At 41.9% G+C, this 21,965-nt stretch overlaps 1 protein-coding gene across 6 annotated transcripts in view; it reads right to left on the bottom strand.

Annotated features, from left to right (window-relative positions):
• Positions 1-21,965, bottom strand: part of NTRK2 (neurotrophic receptor tyrosine kinase 2) — a 323,196-nt gene that overhangs the window by 242,306 nt on the left and 58,925 nt on the right. For all 6 annotated transcript variants that reach the window (XM_036113468.2, XM_036113467.2, XM_036113470.2 and 3 more), the window contains exons 9-11: positions 19,373-19,408; positions 16,518-16,618; positions 9,928-10,027 (exon numbers count right to left, since the gene is read on the bottom strand). In XM_036113468.2, the coding sequence (XP_035969361.1) occupies positions 9,928-10,027; positions 16,518-16,618; positions 19,373-19,408 (237 nt within the window). The remainder of the gene's footprint in view (positions 1-9,927; positions 10,028-16,517; positions 16,619-19,372; positions 19,409-21,965) is intronic.

Below are 21,965 nucleotides of genomic sequence, written 5' to 3'. Positions count from 1 at the left end.
ACGGAGAATAAAAAAAGACTATCTCATTATGCACCCAAATAATAAAGGATTTCACCAGAAGTACACGGCAGACTCGTCTAGTGAGTGTGTGACTGTTCTGAATGGTTTTGTAACAGGATGGTAGATACTGAAGCTGGAGAGGACCCTCAGATGCCCTGCAGTCCTGTACTGTTATTTCTGGTCCTCACACAATTTCCTCTTACAGATGATCCCGGAAGTCAGTGTGGGAAAGGCTCAGTTGGGTGGTTGACTCTCGGGTCTTGGCGGGACTACTAAAAAGGACAACCATGACTGTAAATAGAAACACCACCTCATTCCCAACGTCCTCCCCTCCCCCTCCACTCCCACTCCTCAACTCTTGCCCCCTTCCTGCCTTCCACTCTCACTACCTGGGGTGGAGATGACTCTTCTGCCTTCAATTCGGGATATCAATCTCTTAGTATTAAAGACTTAACAAGTTAGGGGCGCCTGGGTGGCTCAGTCGTTATGCGTCTGCCTTCGGCTCAGGTCATGATCCCAGGGTCCTGGGATCGAGCCCCACATCGGGCTCCCTGCTTGGCAGGAAGCCTGCTTCTCCCTCTCCCACTCCCCCGGCTTGTGTTCCTTCTCTCGCTATCTCTCTCTGTCAAATAAATAAATCTTAAAAATAAATAAATAAATAAAGACTTAACAAGTTAGAATGAAAATGTCTCTCTCTCTCTTCCCCGCTCCCTCCCTCTCATTCTCTCTGTCCTCAGACCACTAACGCTCCCAGATGATCACAGAAGAAGCCAGTGACTTCTACTTCTGCTGATGCCTTGATGAAAATGAAGACCTCCCACTGCCATCTGCCTGCTCAAGCCTTGGCTTCTCTCACAGGAAATGCAGTATCTTGGTCTATGGATATAACAACATGGATGACAATCGACAGTATAAGGAAGAATTTATTTTCTCCAAAATCCCTCTTTTCATCTCTAGCAGGCTGCGAATACATCAAAAACGAAAGCCTATATTTGGGGTGCCTGGCTGGCTCAGTCAGAAGAGCATACGATTCTTGATCTCAGGGTTGTGTGTTCGAGCCCCACATTGGGTGTAGAGATTGCTTAAAAATAAAATCTTGAAAAAAAAAAAATTAAAGCCTCCTTTTGTTAAAAGAGACCACTTTCACAGTCACAATCTCCTCCATGCAAAAGGGAAGCACCTTTGAACAGGAGGCTCCATGAGCTCATGTTTCTAAGTTTAAGCTAATGGTTACTGGGTCTCTACCGAATTCCACACCTACCTGCCCTTCCTGCCCCTTCCTTACAGTAAACGCCCCCCTCAAAAGAAACTAGTAAAACCTCCTTACCCAATCCATCCATCAATAAAAGAGATTTCTTTAAACAGGTGAATCATCCAATGGACAATAAAATAAAGAACTTGCAGTAATTCATACCTTTAAAGAATGAAGGGCTTAACAGAAACATGTTTCAGCAGCTTTGCATTCATAATACATGTCCATAAAGTAGAGGCACGTTATAATTACAATTTTTTCTATAAACTCAACTAATAAGCCTGAAAACACTCATATACACTGTCTACATATGACACATTTTTTTTCTGTAATTCAGACTCAGTATCAATTCAGACAGGACTCTCCCCATGCTCTTTTCCTTAATGATGTATTACTATAACATAAATCTGAAAAATAACTGCCTCTTCTGGAATTAGTTCAATAAGCTGGCCACTAAATTAAGCATTAACTTAATTCTTATAGTCGCCTGAGAGTTGGGCATTTTTTCCTCATTTTACTGAAGAGGAACCTAAGATTTAGAAAGTATAAAAATTTCCCCCAAAATTATGGTGAGCAGGTGGCAGACCTGGGATGTGAACCCCAGCAAGTCTGATTCATGAGTCTCTAATATTATATTCCTCTACGCTTCTAGGTTTGAAGACTGAAGATTTAAGAACTTACAAACATGAAGGATATGCGGTATTCAAACAGACTGTCTTCCAACGTGCCACAGGACAATTCTGCTGATTTGGAGCTAAATTTATTCCCAGAGTCATTCAGTCTCTTTGCCCAAAATAAAGGAAGATAAAATCGAAGCATATGTTAGAATTTAAGCCAAGCTATTATCTATCCTCTTTGTAAATTCTGAAAAGCGTGTCCACCAAAATCAGATGCTAGGAATGAGGAGGAAGAAAACCAAAAGAGAGGAAGAATGTAAAATTAGGGAGCAAGGAGACGTGGAAGGACAAAATGAAAGGCAGAAAAAAAAAATGAAAGGTTAAAAAAAAAGAGAGAAATAGGAATGGAGCAAAGGGGAAGAAGAAGAACACCCCAGATGTCCTGATTTGGGAGGTCTTTTGGAAAGTATGCCATGATCTGTGTGTATGGGGGGGCCTTGGGTGCCGCAGTCGGTTAAGCCTCCGACTCTTGGTTTTGGCTCCGGTCATGATCTCAGGGTCGTGAGACGAGCCCCACGTTGGCTCTGCGCTCAGTGGGGAGTCTGCTGGAGGTTCCTTCTCTCTCCTCTCCCCCCGCCTCACAAATGAATAAATAAATCTTAAAAAAAAAAAAAAAAAAAGGAGGTTAAAGTGAGTTCACCATACGGTTTCTGGAGAACCAAAGAATGGGGAACAATTTTTCTTGACTTTGAAGTTCCAAACCTAATTTCTTAAGGGCTCCTTTGTCTTTTCGTGAAACACTAGTAGTGCAGAACGCCCCTAAACGATGTGCACTTTTTCCATTCCAGACACAGCTGGGCCTTCCCATGAAGCACACGGAGCTGGTGGTACGCCCAGGTGAGGCAGGTAGTTTACAAAGTTCGAGGTCAGGGCACTTGTGAGGCTAAGGGGGAGAAAAGCTGCTACTTCCTGCCGCCTGATGGAGCCAGTTCCTGAAAGTTCTACACCCATGTTCAATCTGGGCAAAGAATAAGCATGTTCTGCCCTTACAGAGACATAACCCAAATATCGTCCCAGAGAGAAGTGACAGGGATCGGAGAGCAGATCCTCACCTTGCAGATGTATATGGGGAAAAGTTTTGTAATAACATTCTCCAAATGACAGAAAAGGAACGTTTGGGTTAATTCTTTTTTTTTTTTTCTGATAAATTTCCAATTTGTTAAATTACCCATAACTCTTTCAACAGAAAGTCTTTTCTGAAATACCTGAAAATTTTATTAAAACCAACAATTTTTTCCACTACTAAGAGAGTGTGACGATATACTCTGAGCTCAATCAGAAGCTGGGGGAAGGGCAGCAAAAAAAAAAAAAAAAAAGGTTCCTGTGAAGACCTCCATTCTCTGTTACTATCTGGTGAGGCTTACACTCCCATATATTACATGAGAACGAACAAAGCTCATTACTTAGTTTTCAAAAGAGTTAAATGCTAAGTTCTTCAAAGATTCTTTTCTGTTTTATTAGGGGCTTTCTGATTCCAGAAAGTTAAAATAATATTCTTGGTCTCTCTGAAAATGTCACACTAAAATCTGTTCAAATATCTTTACTCTATATACCTCTGGGGAAAAAAAAGAAAAAAACAGAGTACTTGATACCAAGTTGAAAAAAAAAAAAGAATTTCAGAAAGATTAAAGAGCTAAGTTAATACACACAGAGTAAAACTAGCGAAAGAAATATTAAGAACTATGTTTACAACCATAGGGAGGGGAAGGCTTCCTAAGCCAGATGTAAAACGTAGATGAAAAAGAGGGCCAGACTCACTTCAATAAGAAGGTAAATCTGTTGTTTGCCAAAAGACGTTATTTATAAAAAAGGTAAAGACTAGAAAAGCATCAGAATAATATATATAACCAATAAAAAAATGAGTGTACATGATTTATAAGGTACATCTGTAAATCAACAGGTAAAATGAACATTTCTTCTTATTGGTCACCTGATAAAGATGTTTCACCTTATTATCATTTTTTAAAGATTTATTTATTAATTTGAGAGAGAGAGAGTGTATGCATGAGCACGTGGCGGGGGCGGGGAGGGAAAGAATCCCAAGCAGGCTCCATGCTCAGTGGGGTCAATGCCAGGACCCCAATACCATGACTTGAGCGGAAATCAAGAGTTGGATGCTCAACCGAGCCACCCAGGTACCGCATTTCACCTCATTATTAGTCAGAATATCACTTTAACTGAATTGGCAAAAGTAGAAAAGATTGATAATATCTGCTGTGGATGGAAATATCAACAAAGGATGCCCTCATATACTACTGGTGAGAATATAAATTGATAAGCATTTACTCAAAATAATCTCTCAAAATATAAAATATACACCCTTTTCTCTCAGCAATCTATTCCAAGTATCTACCTCTATATGTAAGGCATTATTTGAAACACTTTTCTGAAAACTTGGTAAGACCATACACATTAAAACGTAACTTTAAACCATAACAACATAAACACTAAAAGGAGAAAACAAATCACAATTTGTCAGTAATAATTATCATAATTACTAAATGCCAGGGACTTTCCTGAGCGCATCCTATACACAAACTCAGTGTGTTTCCTAACAACCCGACGAGGTGGGTACAATGATTGCCCCATTCCAGATGGAAATACTGAGGCAAAGGAGGATGGGAAAGTTGCTCAAAGTCACACAGCTTGTCACGGGCAGAGGCAGGTTTCAGACCCAAGGAGCCTGAGAGCAGCCTACTCTGAAACACTCATTAGTTCAAATTCAGGAGATACCCAGGTATTGATATGAAAGATCCACAAGGCAAACTGTTACCTTTAAAGCAGATGCAGCTTGAGTTTGGGATCACAATTTCTTTATGGGACCAAAAATGAGTCTGTTTGATTATCTACATGTGGATTTTATTATTTGCATAATATATGCATTCTAGATGGTTTAAGAAGGTTATCCCTAGCAGTGGAAAGGGTAGCAAGAAAGGAAGATTAAGTGCAATCTTACTTTTAGCTCCATATATTTCCAAACGGCTTGAAACTGTGAAAAGCAAGAATGCATTCATGTGTTACTGTTATAATTTTTTTAAGTTATTTGTCTTTAAAAAAAAAAAACAGTGGGGGTGCATATGGAAAACAGTTTGTCCTTACAGATGTTTCTACAACTGTGTTTCTGGCTTTTGAACACATTTTTCCCTCTTTTAAAAGTTGATCCAAATATCTGTTCAACTCAACCTCCTCAACTTTCCAGAAATTATTTTCAGTTCGTAGAAAAGGCTTTAACCTTCAACTTTTCTAGCTTCGGTCCCACTATATGTTTATGGCTATTTTTAAATAGCCAAATTTTCGGTTCCTGTTGAAAGACATTTAGGAGATCATTTATAAGAGGAAAAACAAACTGTGGACCTTGAATGTAGAGTTGAGAAAACCTGGCTCTGCATTCTCAGGGAGTGCAGTTCTCTGGTCAATTACGAATTGGAAATTTCTACAGCTCAAGTCGTAGGAATGAGTGCAGATCGGTGGTTTACGTGCAAGAACAGGAGGCCGCAGATGAAATCTGCAGGCTATCAACACTGAATGAGAGAACAGGCCTCCTATTCCAGTTCCTCCTGTGGGATGTCTTAGGGTCACTTAGATATATTTACCCTAGACGGACAAAGGATGCGCCGGTACTCAGGGAATAAATATCATTATGTGGGCTTCCATCGGGAAATGCACGTAACAAAGCTGATGGTCACAAGGATTCTCCATCAGGGTGACGAGTGCCAAGCCCCCTCCACCCTTCTGGCTCCCTTATATTTTTTCCAGGCCTGCACACCATCCACGCCATCAGGCGGGGCTCTCAAACGTGGAGTGCTCTTGGAAGGCCCGTCAGCCCTCGTGCCCCCCGATGTTTCCACTTCCCCATCCTGCGCACTTCTCCATCTTCCGTGAAGAAAGGGAGCCAGGAAGTAATGTGAGAACTAAACACGAGACTTGGTTACAACACAAGTAAGAGCGTGCTGAGGCCTGGTTGCCTGTTCCTTTGGCAATACAGCTGCTCTGGAAAAGTCTTGAAGCCCTATTTCAGCGGAAACTAAAATTAAAATCAATCAGAAGCAGCCTGAAGAGAAAAGGGATAAAATTATACATTTATGTAGAGGGGTATGGATACAGACATAAATGTCGGTAGTTTGTTATATATTTTAGGCATCTATCTTAAGCGCACATATAAATAATCCCTATACAGATGACCAAGCACTAACAGAAGGCCTTTATTCGGGGCTTCCGTGATTATGGTAACCAGATATTCAACCAAAAAGCAATAGGCTGGTGTAAAGACACAAAAATGAGCACGGAAAAACAGACTGGGGTAAGTTCTACCTCCTGACATCTTTATTGACAAAAGGCCAGTAGTCCATTGAACACTGGCAACAAGAAGCTTAGACTATATTAAGCAATAATGAAAAATAAATTCTAGGTTAGCACCAGGATAGGGCCCACCATCAGGCACTTCTGTCAGCTTCAAAGCTGGATAAAGACACATATTCCAAGGCCATATATGCAAAGGCAGAGAAGCAGAAATCCATGATGCTCCCGTATAAAATGGAAAGCCAAAGTGAACCCTCCAAACTGAAACAGCAATAATTGTATGAAAATTGTATGAAAACCTATAAATCCTAAGCAAAAACCTAGCAAAATGACCTCCTGTCTAGGGCCATTACTTATCTGGAATAATCAAAGAAAGCAGGGGTGAAGGGGGTGGAGAGAGGCTCTGACTCCTTAAAAACTTACAAAAGCTCTCAGATTCTCTCTTTCGCCATTCACATATGAGCTGTCCTCCAAATATCAACTGTTTTCCAATTACCAAACTAAAGTGACTGAAATTGGAAACTCTCTGTGATCATTCATTCAGTCAATTAATACTTATCGAGTGCCAATTTGGATGATGAACAAGACCACTACAAACCCTGTCTTCACAGAGCTCCCAGCCAAAGCTCCATGTGTGAGACGGTCCCTTCAGCCTTTGGTTGCAGGGAATTGACAGAACAGAAAATAAACCCTAGGAAGCTTCCAGTCACATAAACCCACATCCAGAGAACACACCACCACTCACTGGTGATATTCTAAAATCTAGATTTAACGCTCAGGTTTGGCATTTAGAGATCACCTTCCCACAGAAACAATACCATCAATCATGTCTGGGTCCTTAGGTCAATCCACAGGGCTTGAGTTGCCCTGCATTCAGCTGCAGTGTGATTTAAAGAGGTTTCTGGTGACCCCAGACCCTTCCAATCCACAATCTTCAACTATGGTTATGATCCCGAGACAGCTACTGTGATGACACAGTCAACATTGGACGCTGGGATGGGCAAAAAGCTGCAAGTACCTGGTGGGCAGGCTGACCACCACCTGCAATCTCAATCTGTCTCCCGGACAAGGGACTAGGAATGGAGGCAGAATCTCCCGAAGGTGCTTCTGAGGGCAAGAATTACATTTGGAACAGCTCATTTGCCCATCACACAGAACAGAGCCATTGGTCCTGGCCAAGGCTACGTGCATTTCACATGGTTGTTACTGAGAAATCAGCACTCACGTGTTTCCTGGCGATTTCAGGAGGTATAATAGTATTTTTACATACTCTTCCCTTTTTAAGGCATACATCTTTCTCAGCAGTGATCCCAGCACTAATAGCATTTAAAGTACATTAACTTCTTTTAATGTTAAATACCACTTTTTATGCAGTTTCATTTGCCCTCATCTTATCTCCCAGACCCCCCCACAAAAAAAATCATCAACTCAGCATCTGACTAGTAAAAACAATAGCCTCAGCTCAAGCCCGATGTGTTTAAACCATGGCATGGATAGATGTGCAGCAAAAATAGAAAAAGAAGTTATTCTAAACAAGACCGTGAGTCTCCGAGATGATTTTTTCAAAAACAACTTTATTTATGTTTGGAAATAAGGGAGTGAAAGCATAGGATATAGTAGCTACTGCCTGAAGGAAGTCATTTACTGGCTCTGGGACAAGGTTTAGCAAAATCTTCCTTACAATTCATTAAGGATCCCCTTAGGTTATAAACGTTCGGGAAATGTAGGTGCTTTAGCGGTAATCATCCCAAATTATCCAAATAAAAATCTGTTTCAGTCTTCATGTGGGAGTCTCTATAGGAAATACAATCTTCTCTGAAACAAATGTCTACCTTTTAGTCTCTCCTCCCTGCGCCGCACAGACTATGGGAACGCTTACAGACCATTCCAGAGGTTGTTTTCCTAACACAAAGCTGGGGTGAGAGCAGCTCCTAAATATCACTGCTAGGGTTCCCAGAGCTTTTGTGCAGCTCCCAGTAGAACCTAGACAGATTTTCTCTCTGAAGAACCCATGAGATGAAAGGTCTCAAACTAAACCCTCAAGAAGGGAAAGTAATGATGCTAGTATCTGGCTCTCTCTAGTAAAATCCCTGCTTGGGGACATCCACTCCAAGTGCCTCTAAGGAAACAAAGTACTTGATCAGAATGAGGAAAACAAAATGCCATGGTGGGTGGCTGACATGCAGAAAACAGTAGCCTCGCCCAGACCTAGGCCCAGAAAGGTCTGCAAAGCAATGCCCCTCCCCCATCTTGTCACTCAGAAGGTGCTAGCCCATGTTGATCCCATAGAACAGTGATTCTCCAGGAATGCTTGGGCCATGGTAGTATTGGCATCCTTGGAAACTGTTAGAAATGCCAAGTATCAGGCCCACCTCAGACCTATTAAATCAGAAACTCTTGGGGTGGCCCAGAAATCTGTGTTTTCACAAGCCCTCCAGGAGTTGCTGATGCGAAGTCACGTTTGTAAACCAGCATCGTAGTAGGACTAATTAAAATCACTGTCCCTCCCCCAGGCCTTATTTATAATTGGAGAATGAGAGATCTTTCCTCCTCCAAAAGAAATGTCAAGAATCAGCAGGTCAAGAGAAAGTCAGGAGCAGATCTGGGGGCTATTCAAGGCCTAATTTACCACTACTCCTCCCTGTTCACTTCAGGTTTAGGGATTTTGATCATGGGCACCCACAGAGGGAGAGAAGAAAACGTCAGAAATAGATCCACTCCACCCCAGAGCCCAGTGTACGCTGGACAGCTTATCGCTCCATAAACATCACTTCCAAGTGAGTAGGCAACGTAAATAGTGGTTGTAATGAACCAGACAGATCAAGAAAACCCACCACGTTGTCTTTAACACAACGAAGCCACCACTAAACCTTCTTCGCGGCTTTCCCAAGCTAGTGGCTATTTATAAGAGACCACACAAAATTCAACAATAGCATCTTAGTCAATATGAAACGTTTAAACTTCAGAGCAAATGCTTTTCAATCGCTGAAAATCTTGGCTATTTATATAACAAGAACATTTAAATAAGTTTTCCCCCCTACAGTGAATTTTCAGTCCTCTGAGAGAGACCCCTGGTCTATTCTTGGGCAACATGGCCAACAATTTTACAATTTTTAATCAAGCACTGGGCATCTTTCCATTAACGCATGCACACGCGCGCGCACACACACACACACGCTCATTCACAAAGCTTCAACGTACAGCCAGTGTTCTGATTTCGCTTCCCCAACACAGTTCAAATCTCAGAAGATGAGAACTTTACTGTAAAGCAGTAGCAACAACAAAAGCTACCACGGAAGGGTCTGGAAGTTACCTGCACAGCAGAAAGAACCCTTCTGCACAAAACGCTTGTGTCCCTAACTAACCTACTGCCATCACACCTCGCCTGCCTTTCTGAAGCCGAAGGGAAACCCAGGCACTCTTTGCCTATATCGTTATTAGTTACTTGAGACTCAGGAAACCAGTTCAAGTTCAGTGTCTTCTGGGACAACCGTCCTCCTTGGAAAGTGGGCACTGCTGAGTAATCAACATTATTTTGCTCTGCCTTGATTTGTAGTATCATATCCTTGTTGCTATTTTTTCAGCCTTAAAACCTAGTCATCGTAAATCTAGCTGCTTCTTTCTTTAGTGGTAATTAGCATTAGTCAGAAGCCAAAAATGATTCCACATAAGAAGTAAAATAAACAGAACCCTTCTTACCTTTCATGCCAAACTTGGAGTGTCTTGCCAACTTCAGCAGAAACAGCATCACCAGCAGACAAAATCCCACCACAGACGCAATTACCACCACAGCATAGACCTAGAGGAAAGAAGGGAGGGTGGTCATGACCTTGCTCCTTAGTTCCCTACATCCAGGTGATGATGATAATGAGGATGACAGTTCATATTTACTCCTTGCTCTGCTAGGAACTTTGTGTCTATCAACCCATTTATCACTCAACAACTCTACAATGAAGTATTGTAGGTCCGATTATTATCCCTACTTTACAAATGAGAACACATAAGTTAGAAGCTTATAAAAATATCAGTGTAATTGATACTGTATAAACACAGAGATATATTACTCTCTCCCCATCTATCTATCCTCCTACCTACCTACCTGGAGAGAGGAGAGAGAATATACAAAACTTGAATGATAAAATACTGATTATTTCTGAAGCTGGTGAAAGATACAGTAGGGTTCATTTTGCTATGCTCTCTATCGTTGGGCACGTTAGAAAGCTGTCCATAATAAAAAGATTTTTTTTAAGTTAGCTAATGTTGCTCTTAGAAATCAGAGTCCCATGGAGCTGGGAGTGGGCAGGGAAGGGAGCAGGAGGGGTACCTGTGGGTGAGTTCACTTGTGAAAGCTCATTGGGTTGTAGATTTATGATAGGTACACATATGTGCATGTATAATAGAGGTCAACACAAAGTTTTTTTAAACTTAAAATGTAATTGCAACATGTGGGTTACACAAGTAGAGAGAGTAGATGCAGATCCGTGTGAATCCTGCCACAACCCTGAGAGAGATCACAGAGGCCTAAGAGTGTAATGCTAATGAAGTACTTATTAACATTTCAGAAACAAAGATGGAAGCAGGACAATGCATCTCCTTCCATTCCTGCTGCTCACTCCAAGGTCCTGCTCCCAAGAAAAGTGTGACTCTCTAAGCCAGGAGGCAGCAACTTTTGCTCTAAAGGGTTAGACAGTACATACTTTAGGCTTTGGGGGCCATACAGTCTCTTTCACAAACTCTCAACTCTGCTGGTGTAGCGTGAAAGCAGCCATAGACAGTAGGTAAGCCAATGGGCATGACTGGGTGCCAATAAAACTTTATTGACAAAAACAGATGGATATAGTTTGCAGACTCCTATTCTAAACTGTTTTAGATGTCCACACTTACTTAAATGCTTAAGCTTCTTTTTGTTTCATTTAATCTGCATAATAATCCTTAAGACATATATTATTATTCCCATCTGTGATAATCATTAATGCTGTTTACCAAACATTTCTATTTCTTCCTGTGTTTCTCTTTATAAGATTCACTTCCTGGCTTCCTTGTGGTAAGATGGGTGCATATGACCAGTTCTGGCCAATGAGGTGAGACTCGTATCCCTGACAACGGAGCATTTCACTGCTACCCTGAGATCTTAGACTGAGGCAGTTATTCACACCTAGGGATGATGTTATACCTAGGGGACAGCTGTCAATCTGGGGTTTTCACAACTGGAGGAGGGTGCTACTAGCAACTAATGGGTCAAGGCCAGGGATGCTGCTAAACATCCTACAACACTTAACCCCCCACAACAAAAAGTTATTCATCCATAATAATGATGTCAACAGTTCCAAGGCTGAGAACCCTGCTCTCATACTTCTTTCTCTGGGCCTTAATAAATACTAACTTTCCAAAAGTGGCTGCCTATCAATCTAGTCTTAGAATGAGGACAAGGCTGATCGAACTGCCGGTCAACACAAATAATGAGGCAGGAAGTAAACCTTTGTCGTTTTAAGCTGCTAAGATTTGGGGATTTTTGTTACTGCAGCATAGTTTATGCTGACTAATGTACCCATCTCGGAATGAGAGGCAGTAGAGCCTCTCATTATAAGAACATGAGTTCCTCATGAGTTTGAAATTTGGATTTACCACTTACTGGGTGCCTGACCTCAGAATTACTCAATCTGTCAGCATCCCACACGCTTCATGTGTGAAACAGAGAATATAATCATTCTACCTGGCAGATTATTTAAATCCTCAGTGAGTTAATGCAGATAATGGGTTTGGAACAGAGTCTTCTACAATAGATAATAAATTAATGTTGGCTATGAGGATGGTAAAACAGAGATTTATAAGAAGTTAAATAAGCAACCCAAGATCACACCTTTCAAGCTTGGGATCTGAACTGAAGTCTAAGTACAAAACCTGTGACTTATCCATGGTTCAGCCTTTATAGTACTCCTTCAAAACACATGGCTGAGAGGGAAGACAGGATAATAAAAATGCATGGCTAATCCTCCTGTGACATCCTCTCTGGCGTCCACTGGGGACAGGACAGCATTAAAGGAGGCACGAAACCCAGGAAAGGGCACATGCCACACACTTGGCCAGAGTGGAGCCAAGCTGTGAGAATCCTCTCCTCCGGCCCTGTGGTCATGAGTTGTGAGTGGCTCTCCCAGAGCACACCTCTGCCAATGTTTGAGTGCAGACTTAACTCTGTCTCTGTGGCCTATATACAAACAGAGTGCTTGTGATTCCTAAAAGGTTAATTATAGATCAACTTGTAACTAACGCCATTTCCCTCAAACGTACCTAATGATTTGCGGTGGTTTTTTTTCTTTTTTTTCCATCTTTATTTCTAACTAACATTTGCATGGAAAAGAGATCATAGTATTTTAGCTCTCAGTTTCTCAATCTTATTATTAAATTCCAGACTTGTACTAATAGAAGGAGAAAAATTGAATAAACAAGTTCAATCCCTATTTCACAGATAAGGAAACGGGGATGGAGAGATGTTAAGGGACTTGCCCTTAGCCCCACAACTTCTCTGTAGGACCGGAGACAGCCTCTGACCCACTTCAGAAAGTACCTGACTGGCATTCAGAAGACTTGGTCCTTATGTTTCCAGGACACCTTGCCTTTACAAGCTGTGAGAGTTAACAGATGCTTCACTTCTGCAAGCTTCCATTCCCTCATTTGTACACGGAGATAATAATACCTGCCCTGACTTCTCTATTTCATTATAGTGTTTAAGTCAACCTGGAAAATGGGAAGGGGTTCTACTGCTGGGGAGCAGCTAATGATCTGCAAGCAAATATTTAAACCTGTTGAAGCAGCTCTATATGCAAAGAATCCTTTAATAAACAAAGAATCCCAAGACCATGAGAAGAATTGTTTCCTCAAAAATGAATTGTTTGATAAATATAGTTCCATGTACTGTGCATGTGTTGGGTGGGGGTGGTCTTTATGTGGGAGACCAGCAGGGGTGAAGGTATTTGTTCATTTCTTTGCTTGGCTGGTTGGTTTGGTTGGCCAGCTGGCCGGCTGCTTAGTTGTTTGGTTGTTTGGTTAGTTGGTTGGTTGGTTGGTAGGTTAGTTTGCTGTTTGCTTGTTTGGTTAGTTGGCTGGTTATTTGGTTAGTTGATTGGTTGGTTGGTTAGTTGGCTGGTTAGTTGTTTGTTTAATTATGTGGCTGGTTGGTTGATTGGTTGGTTAGTTGTTTTTAATCTGAGGATATCTCTCAGCATGAACAAGGGCCTGCTCTACTCAAAAAATCCAGCAAGGTTCATGAAGAGCACTTATTGGACCAGAAAGGAGAGCATTTGAGGCTGTCTTCCAAATGCTCTGATAACACCTTTAACTCTTCTATCAGCTCCCTGACTCTGAAACTCTTCTAATCTAACAATCCTCCTTGTCATCAGGAACTGTTCATGAATTAAATATCTGATCCAGACTTAAGTTTTACATTTTCTTTAAATTCTACAAAGCATTACACCTTGCACCTGTCATGCAGATTTCCAGGGACCTCAGGTGGAATTGTAATGTACCAACTTTCAACAAAGAGTATTTTCAGTGATCTTGCCTTCCAGTGGCCCTACTGCAAAGAGTCCAAATATCACTGAGATGTGCCACTTAGGGACTTAAATTTATGATTTGGTTTCAAAAGAGAAAAGTGCAGTTGGCATGTAATTTTTAGTAACTGGGATATGTACACACCTGTGGGCTTAACACATGCTCCTTGGATTCCTTATACACACAAACAACTTTCTCAAACCAAAAAGCACTAAGTGGTTTGGTATGAGAATAAACCAAGAAGATTGCACAAGGCAGGAAGTAGAAAACATTCTGCAGCTGATTTACCACGGCATTTGTCCCTGCTATTTCAATGCAATGCATCCCGTCATCTATGGAAATATGTGTGTGTGTGTCTCCATGTACTGGATACGCGTATTTTGAGTTGCAGCTGAGCTACATCCGTTACGATCCTCCCATTCCCACCGCCAGGGCCCTGGTTTAAATATAAATCACATCTCCCTAACTAATCACACTGCTTCCAATCTCTCTGTCCTGCAACCCATTCTAGAGCACTCACCATTACTCTAATCAGCCCCCAATTTTTATTATCTCCTAGGTGCCAGACACTATTTGAGGGATGAGGGATACAGCTCTGAAAAACACTGACCAGGTTGCCTAGACTTGGAAATTCACTAAAGAATCTAGGGAAGGAGGGGGGTCTGGGTGTCTCAGTTGGTTAAGCATCCAACTCTTAATTTTGGCTCAGGTCATGATCTCCGGGTCATGGGATCAAGCCCCACATTGGGCTCCATGCTGAGTGTGGAGCCTGCTTGAGATTCTCTCCCTCCCTCTCCCTCTGCCCCTCCCCGCCACCCATGTGCACGTGCTCTCTCTCTCTCTCTAAAAAGAATCTAGGGAAGGAAAAAAGACATTACCAAAAAAAAAAAAGACATTACACAAGTAAACAATAAAGAAGCAAGGGAATTACAGACAAGAATAACTGCTCAGAAGAAAACGGAACATGATCGTGGCTGCCTGGTGGCTAAAGCCATGTGATGACCATTGGGAAGTGCATGCCTTGTAGAGGGAACAGCAAACATAAAGGCTGTGAGACAAGAGTAAGCCCGAAGCATGTGAGAGAACATGAAGAAGGACAGGTGGCACATGTGAGGGCAGGGTGCGGGGTGAGGGCAGAGACGCAGACGAGGGCAAGATACGCGGGGCCTTTTTGCCACCATGAGGAGCTGGGCTTTTGTAATAAAAGTTCTCTTACACTCGCACTGGGAAGACTCTGAGAATGACAATAAAAATGATCTGATCTGTGCTTTTCAAAGGTCACTCAGGCTGCTGTATGGAGAAAGGCCGGGAGATCACAGGGCGGGAGAGGAGGGACAGGTAGAGGCTGCAGAGGTCATCCAGGAGCGAGCAGCTGTGGTAAACTCCATCTGTGGAGGGCCGGATGCTACACACTTCCAGCTCTGCAGGCCGTAAGACTTCGCTGCAGCTGCTCCAGCCTCGTCCGTAGCACAAACGTAGCCACAGCCGATATGCCAATAGGCATGATCGCGTGCCGATAAAACTTTATTTTTTACGGACCCTGACATTTGAATTTCGTAAGAGTTGCACACGTCACGAAATATCATTCTCCTTTTCATTTTTTTTTTTTCCAAACCACTTAAAAAGGTAAAAACTCTTCTTGGCCTGCAGATGGCACAAAAACAGGGGGTGAGCCGGACTTGGCCTGCGGGCCGTAGTTTCCCAACCCTCAGGTGAGCCTGCGGCCATGGCAGCGGGGGTGGGGGGATGTGGATGGGTTTGGGGGTTATCAGGTGCAGAGCTCACAGCACAGGGGACTGGGTGCACGTGACAGTGATGAGAAGAATAAGGGACGCTGCTGGCCTTTGAGCTGAGCAGCTGACAGACCAACCCTGCCACAGTCCTGGGGCTCAAGCCCGCCCCCTTCAGTGGCTCCTCCCTGCGTGATAAATCTAATGCCTGGCACTGTGTTTCAAAACCCCATGACCTGGCACAACCACCTCTCCGATCGTGCCTCTGACGCCCCCCCCCCCAACACACACCTTACCTTCCCATCAAAACCGTTTTCCAGTCCGCAGGCTCTTGTGCACACACCCAAAATGCCCTTCCCTTGGTTTCCTGTCCGTCTAAATGCCAGCCATCCCGCACAGCTGGAAAATGCCCCCGGCCACAGCAAGACCCCTCTGGAGCTCCCAGCAGGAAGGAGTGGAGCACCTGCCCCTCTAGGTCCAGCTCTCACATCCCCCTGCTTCTCTGTCTGTATCACAGGTGCTGGTATCCGGTCACCGCTCAGGGCTCTGACTGAAGTATAAACTCCTGAAGGACAGACCTGCTCTTCCTTCATATTTTTCCATCTTCCCACTGCCCGTCCCTCCCAGAACCTACGGGATTCCTTAAATCTAGTGGGCAATGAGACTCTTATTAAAATACGGAACAAGACAGGCGCGAAGGTGCCGAAGACAGGAATAATGCCCAAATGAGACACTGCTCTTCTTTTAAAGGACAGACATTTAAAATAAGAAACACTAGCAATTAAAGGGACACATAAAAGGGGAAGCAAGTAAGTCAGAGGCTACACAGCACATTTATCACTTCTCTCGAACCTTTCTGTGAAGTCTTCCAAACGTCAACACCCTATTCACACCTGAACAGTAAAAATGTCATGTTGAAAGACACGCACCGAAGCAGTTCTGTTCCCCCCAACATTTAAGCATCCACAGCGCTCAGAGCCGACCTAGGAAACAACTATTTATCTCACTCACCGAGAGATGTTCCCGACCGCTTTTGTCAGCAACATCTGTGGAAGGGATTTCGTTACTTCTGTTCGTGGTGTCCCCAATGTCATTTGCTGCAGTCCCATAATCTTAAATTGGAGAAACAGGAAAGAGAAGGAACCATGAAGTTGTCACCAGGCTACCAACAAACACGAGGCCACAGTATGACCCAGAACCACGAAGCGAGACAAATCACAACGATTCCAAGCCCCTGACAGCCTGGCTGCGGAGGAACATGACCCAGCTCTTGGGTGAAAGCCATTGTAGTGCTGGGATTGCATGATGCTCAAATGTTATGCAACCCAGATCTTTCCATCACTGGCTTGGCAGACAAATTCTAAACCAGGTTTTCCTTGGTAGGTAAGAATATATCCCTTTTTTAAATGAAGTCTTTAATATAAATACGAAAGGGAATCGATCCTCTAAGAGTCATACATTTATAGCCCTGGAAGGGCCTTTGGATATGGAATCTAATCACCAATTTTATAGCTGAAGAAGGTCATCTGACTAGTCAAAAGTCAAATGACTAGTGTAAGGTGAACTGGCAGGAAGGTGGCAAAGCCTAAACATGAACCACACCTCAAATCAGCAACACTCATTCCAGGGCTGATGCATCTTATTTGGGTACGAGGCAGCCACTCAGGAGGGGCTACGGAGTCAGCATTGATGTGGACTTGGGTGCCCATATGAACTTTTTTGAAAAGGTCTGAATTGCCAACATTTCGGTTTCTGAATTAGTAGAAAGGGAGCTGCACCAACACAGTATTAAGAATTGTCCCATCAGCATGTCTCAAATGTCCCTGCCATCTTCTGAATCAATTTTAGTCTACATGGAGCAGGCTGGAAATAAATGATTGGGGTTTTTTTTGGGGGGGGGGAGAATGTGAGTGTTTTTATTAGTCATATTCATATAAAAAGTCACAGAAAATTTTTGATGAACTTATTGCAGACAATGTTGTTTATAAATGTTTGGTATTTTTCTTCTCAATAGATATGAGGAATGCAATTTCCATCCTGAACATTAAGTCATTAACCTCATTAACCTCATTAACCTCATTAAGTGAGCCCCAGCTAAACTTCCCTCAGTAGGACTATCAAGCTGGCTTTGGGGCAACAAATTTAAATTATATTTATATTAGCAGAGTGTTCCTTTGAATGTGAATAAATAGTAACCGAAAAAGCATCTATTTTCCGTTTGCTGTTTTATTCTTAACTCCAAAACTACACTGTCACCGTTTTCATTTTAAATATACTAGAACACTGATTTCAACCAAACACTAAGAAATATCATCCATTTGCTAATTTTTTACCTCCTCATATTCTAATGAGCCACTCATGCAAAATTAAATCACTAAAGTATTGATAGTTTAATCTCATATTTGGCCCAAAGATCCAAAGTGGGATCTGAGGCCAAAGGGAAGATGGAATTTTTAAAGTCTTGAAGTTACTGGAAAAGAGTCCAAAACATAATTTTAAAATGTAAAATCACAAACATAGCTTTCTGTGACACAATTTGAGATACTTTTTCTTTAAGCCGTATCGGGACAAATAAAAACAAAAATTCACAAATCACATGCACAAAATCATCCAAAACACAATTTGAAGGATATATAGTTTAACATGCATAAAACAGGTAAAGATAATATAATCCCCCCAGTTAAAATTAGCTCAAGTTAAATACACACACATATAACAAACATACAAATATAGAATCTTTTTATAAAAAAAAATTAAATGTCCACGTGTACATCAAGGTAAAGAATGGAATATTTAATAGAATAAGTTATACATGTCACATTTTACTCAATCTAACTTTTAATCAGTCTTAAATTTTGAGCCAAGTCTTGAAATTGTGGCTGCCACTTCCCCAAACAGAGGCTTCCTGGTCATGAAGGTAGTTTGGGAATCTGTTAAAGATGGACTTTCACACCTAATCAAACATCCCTGGAATTCCATTAAAATAGCAAAGCACGGATGAGATACCCAGTTAAAAGCTAATATAGTCCACCTTCTGGCTTCTCCCTTCCTACATTCCTAAGAGAACCCCATCTTATTCAAGGGGTTCACTGACATTCTCTGAGGAAGATTTAAACTCCAGGGGTGCTTCTAGTTAGTCAAGGGTTAATCCAACCTTCTTATCAGTAATGGTGGCAAGAATGGACTATGATCCACTGGGTCATGAATCAGATTCAAGGAGGGCTGATGGAGATCTCTGGGAAAGTTCCCTTTCCTCTGGAATGCCTTCAGAGGCTCTTCCATTTCTCCCAACAACGTGAGTGAGAGCGGCCCCTCTGCAAGCATCATCTTATTACCATGAGAGGAGTCAGCCCTCGGGGAAGTGGGCACAGTATGCAGGGGGGTATAAAGATGAAAAACTTGGGTGCCTGATGACATGGTAGAGCTCTGGTTAACCAAACTTAAAAACGTGCCCTACTTTGGAGGCTCCTGTCTGTGAGCCAAACTTCCTTATTATACAAGAAACAGAATTTTGAATTGGGTTTACTCTCAAAGCCAGAAACTGATACACCTCCCTTTTCTTGGTAGTCATGGCTTTTAAACAGGTAATTAGTTCCCAATTATAGAAACAAAATGTCTATTACAGTGGAATGGATTTACTACTTCCAAGAACAGAACATGAGAGAGAAAATGCTATTTACAAGCACTGTAAATATCAAGGGAAAACAGCCATCAATATTGAATGATTTTTGAAATATTATTATGGCCCATGTAATGCTTAACGTGTATATTTAACTGAGCTTAAAGGTCCTCTTTTAGTTGATTTGTTTCATTTTAGACAAACATTTTGAAAAAAAAATACAAAATAAAGACAACATGATAGCTACCTTCATAAATTACATCAGGATAATTTGGGTTGGCACCTAAAAGGCAAAACAAAGCAAAGATTTGTAAGTATGCATTCAGAATTAATATTAAGTATCCCCACTAAAGTGAGTTACATATATATTGAAGGTTTTATAGGTTTATAGTTCGTTTTACAGGACAGGAACATGAAACCTGAAATTCTTGGTTTGCTTCATGTGAACTGTTTCCCTCCCCAGTCCCCAAACCTCCACCCCTTCCAAAGAAAAGAAATGAATGAGGAGAAATTACAAATCACTTTATAGCTGGGAAAACTTCAGCAATCAATGCATTACAACTATTTCTAGTATACAGCTGGCCATTTTAACTGCAATCCTGGTACTTTTATTCCAGAGACAGATTATCTCCATACCACTTTAAACAACAAAAGATAAAACCTCTGATGGCTTGGGTATTACTTTCAAAGTGTACTTTGGCAGGTCTACTTGCTTTCACAAACACATTATTAACCAGCCCAAATAATGATATCTAATGCACAATTTTGCTCTCCACTTGGTGTTCAGAGGGGGGTTGCCAAGGTTGAATAAACGAACCCTTTCTTTGCCTTAATACAACACAGAAAAATAAATGTACTTTCTCTATTGAAATGATTTATGTATAAGAGATTACACATAAATGTTATATCAGAGACAAATGCAAAAGTATATCCACTTAATTGGGGGGGGGTGGGGAATGATTCTTTAGTCACCAAGATGATCAGAATACTCTGTTTTGAAATATTCTCATGAAAATTTGCAAAAACTTTTTTATTTTTTTTAAATTATCATCAACAAGAACTGGTGACAAAACCATCTGCTACTTACTCTCCAATCAGAACTAACCAGGTCTCTATAGGAAAGCCTACTCGGAAATAAAATTAAAATTTGATATAACATTTGCATGATTACAAAATAAATTTCCAAAGCTACTTCCTATGCTTTTAGCCTTCACTTACTTGCTTGTAAACTGTAAAGCTTATTCAGCTCTCATTTCACTTCTAAACCCTTCAGCAGAAAAATATCCTCTAAGATAAAGGGAAACTAGAGCCAATTTTCTGTTCATGTATTCCCTATCAAAGGTAGTCTAAATGAAGAACCAAATAAAAATGGCCTTAATGTTCAAATCAGAATTTTAACACAGTTCAACTAATAGAATATCTATTTCAGCAGGGGAAACATTAAGTAGATGGTTAGGTACAATCGATTCAGGGATGCTGCAAACTGCTGAGCATTCCATGCTAACTGGGGCGCCATTTAGACTGTAGTCTATGTGAATGACACCACCTGAAATTGTGCAGTGCGCAACCTGTGCTGCCATACGAAATGGCCCTGTGTGAACTCATGCAAAGTCACCAATTCTAGTATATTTCATAGTATTTTGAGTTTTATTATCCCAAACACCATTTTAAAGTAGTCTTGAGTTATAATATGCTAATATGTATTATCAGGATTATTTGTAGTGGATGTGATATTCTTGAGAAGGGCCTTGAAGGCTGTCTTGCAGTTTGAGGGATAATTCAGTGGATAAAGCAGCATGAAACCCCAGTGGCAGCCCTGGTGACGTCATATGCAGAGCACCCACCCACCTGCTGAAATCCTTTCCCTTTGCAAAGTCCCTGGACCAAGTGGGTGTCCTGTCACTGTGAGGATTTCCTACCCCTACTGAAGGAAAGGTTCTGTAACCCCAAGTGAGCAAGTCATTCTTTGAACTGCTCAGTAATCCATACTTTACAAGATCCCACTCTGGTCCCCTCCTCACTGTGCCCTCAATATACAAGTCTGCATCTGCAAGGGTACCTTCCCACCAGAGTCCACACTCCACTTCTAGACCTCGCTCCAGGATCCAGGACCCAGGACTCACATTTCCTTCCCTACACCTTCCCCCAAACACACTTCCTAGGACTAGCTAGTCTTTTCCTTACATCTATCAGCCCACAGGTGGCCACACCTCTATGAGTGAGCACCTTCTGACCCAAGACCCAAGGGAAGGGGGAGCGTTGAGCAAGGGCAGGTGACCTGGGGTGTCCACATGCCTGCTCACTGCCTCTCATGTACCTCTCGCCACATAGTTTCAGAGGCACAGGGCAGGGGGTATGGCCAGGAACCAGCTCTACCAAAACCACTACCTTCCAGCATGGAACTCCAAGAATCTGGGAGAATTAGATCCTCAAACCCAGCCTTTCAGGTCACTACACACATATATATACCAAGGTAGGAAGATAGAACCTATTTTATTTAGCATTTCATTAACTTGATTCATATTTTTTACATATTTGGATATAAGTATACAGACTTTGATTTGTACTAGGTTGGCTGCCTAAGACCCAGGGCATTTCTGAGACAGTGAACTTTAAGTTTTAAAACTGGGATAGTCCCAGGAAAATCCCTGCAGTTTGTCCAGGAATGAGGGCTTTCCCCAGACATAGGACTTTTAGTGTGAAAACTAGGACTAGTCAGTCACCCTGATTTGTCCTCAAGCCCCGAGGGACCCCACACACAGTCGCCTCCTGCCTTTACACATGCAATCCCATAAAAAAGTAAAAAGGCTGAGGATTCAGAGCCAGATTTATCTAAACCA

Source organism: Halichoerus grypus, chromosome 14 (genome assembly GCF_964656455.1).
Source record: "Halichoerus grypus chromosome 14, mHalGry1.hap1.1, whole genome shotgun sequence".
Taxonomy (NCBI): Eukaryota; Metazoa; Chordata; class Mammalia; order Carnivora; family Phocidae; genus Halichoerus; species Halichoerus grypus.
Note: the sequence above shows the minus strand (reverse complement) of the source record. Positions and strands in the feature narration are given on the sequence as shown.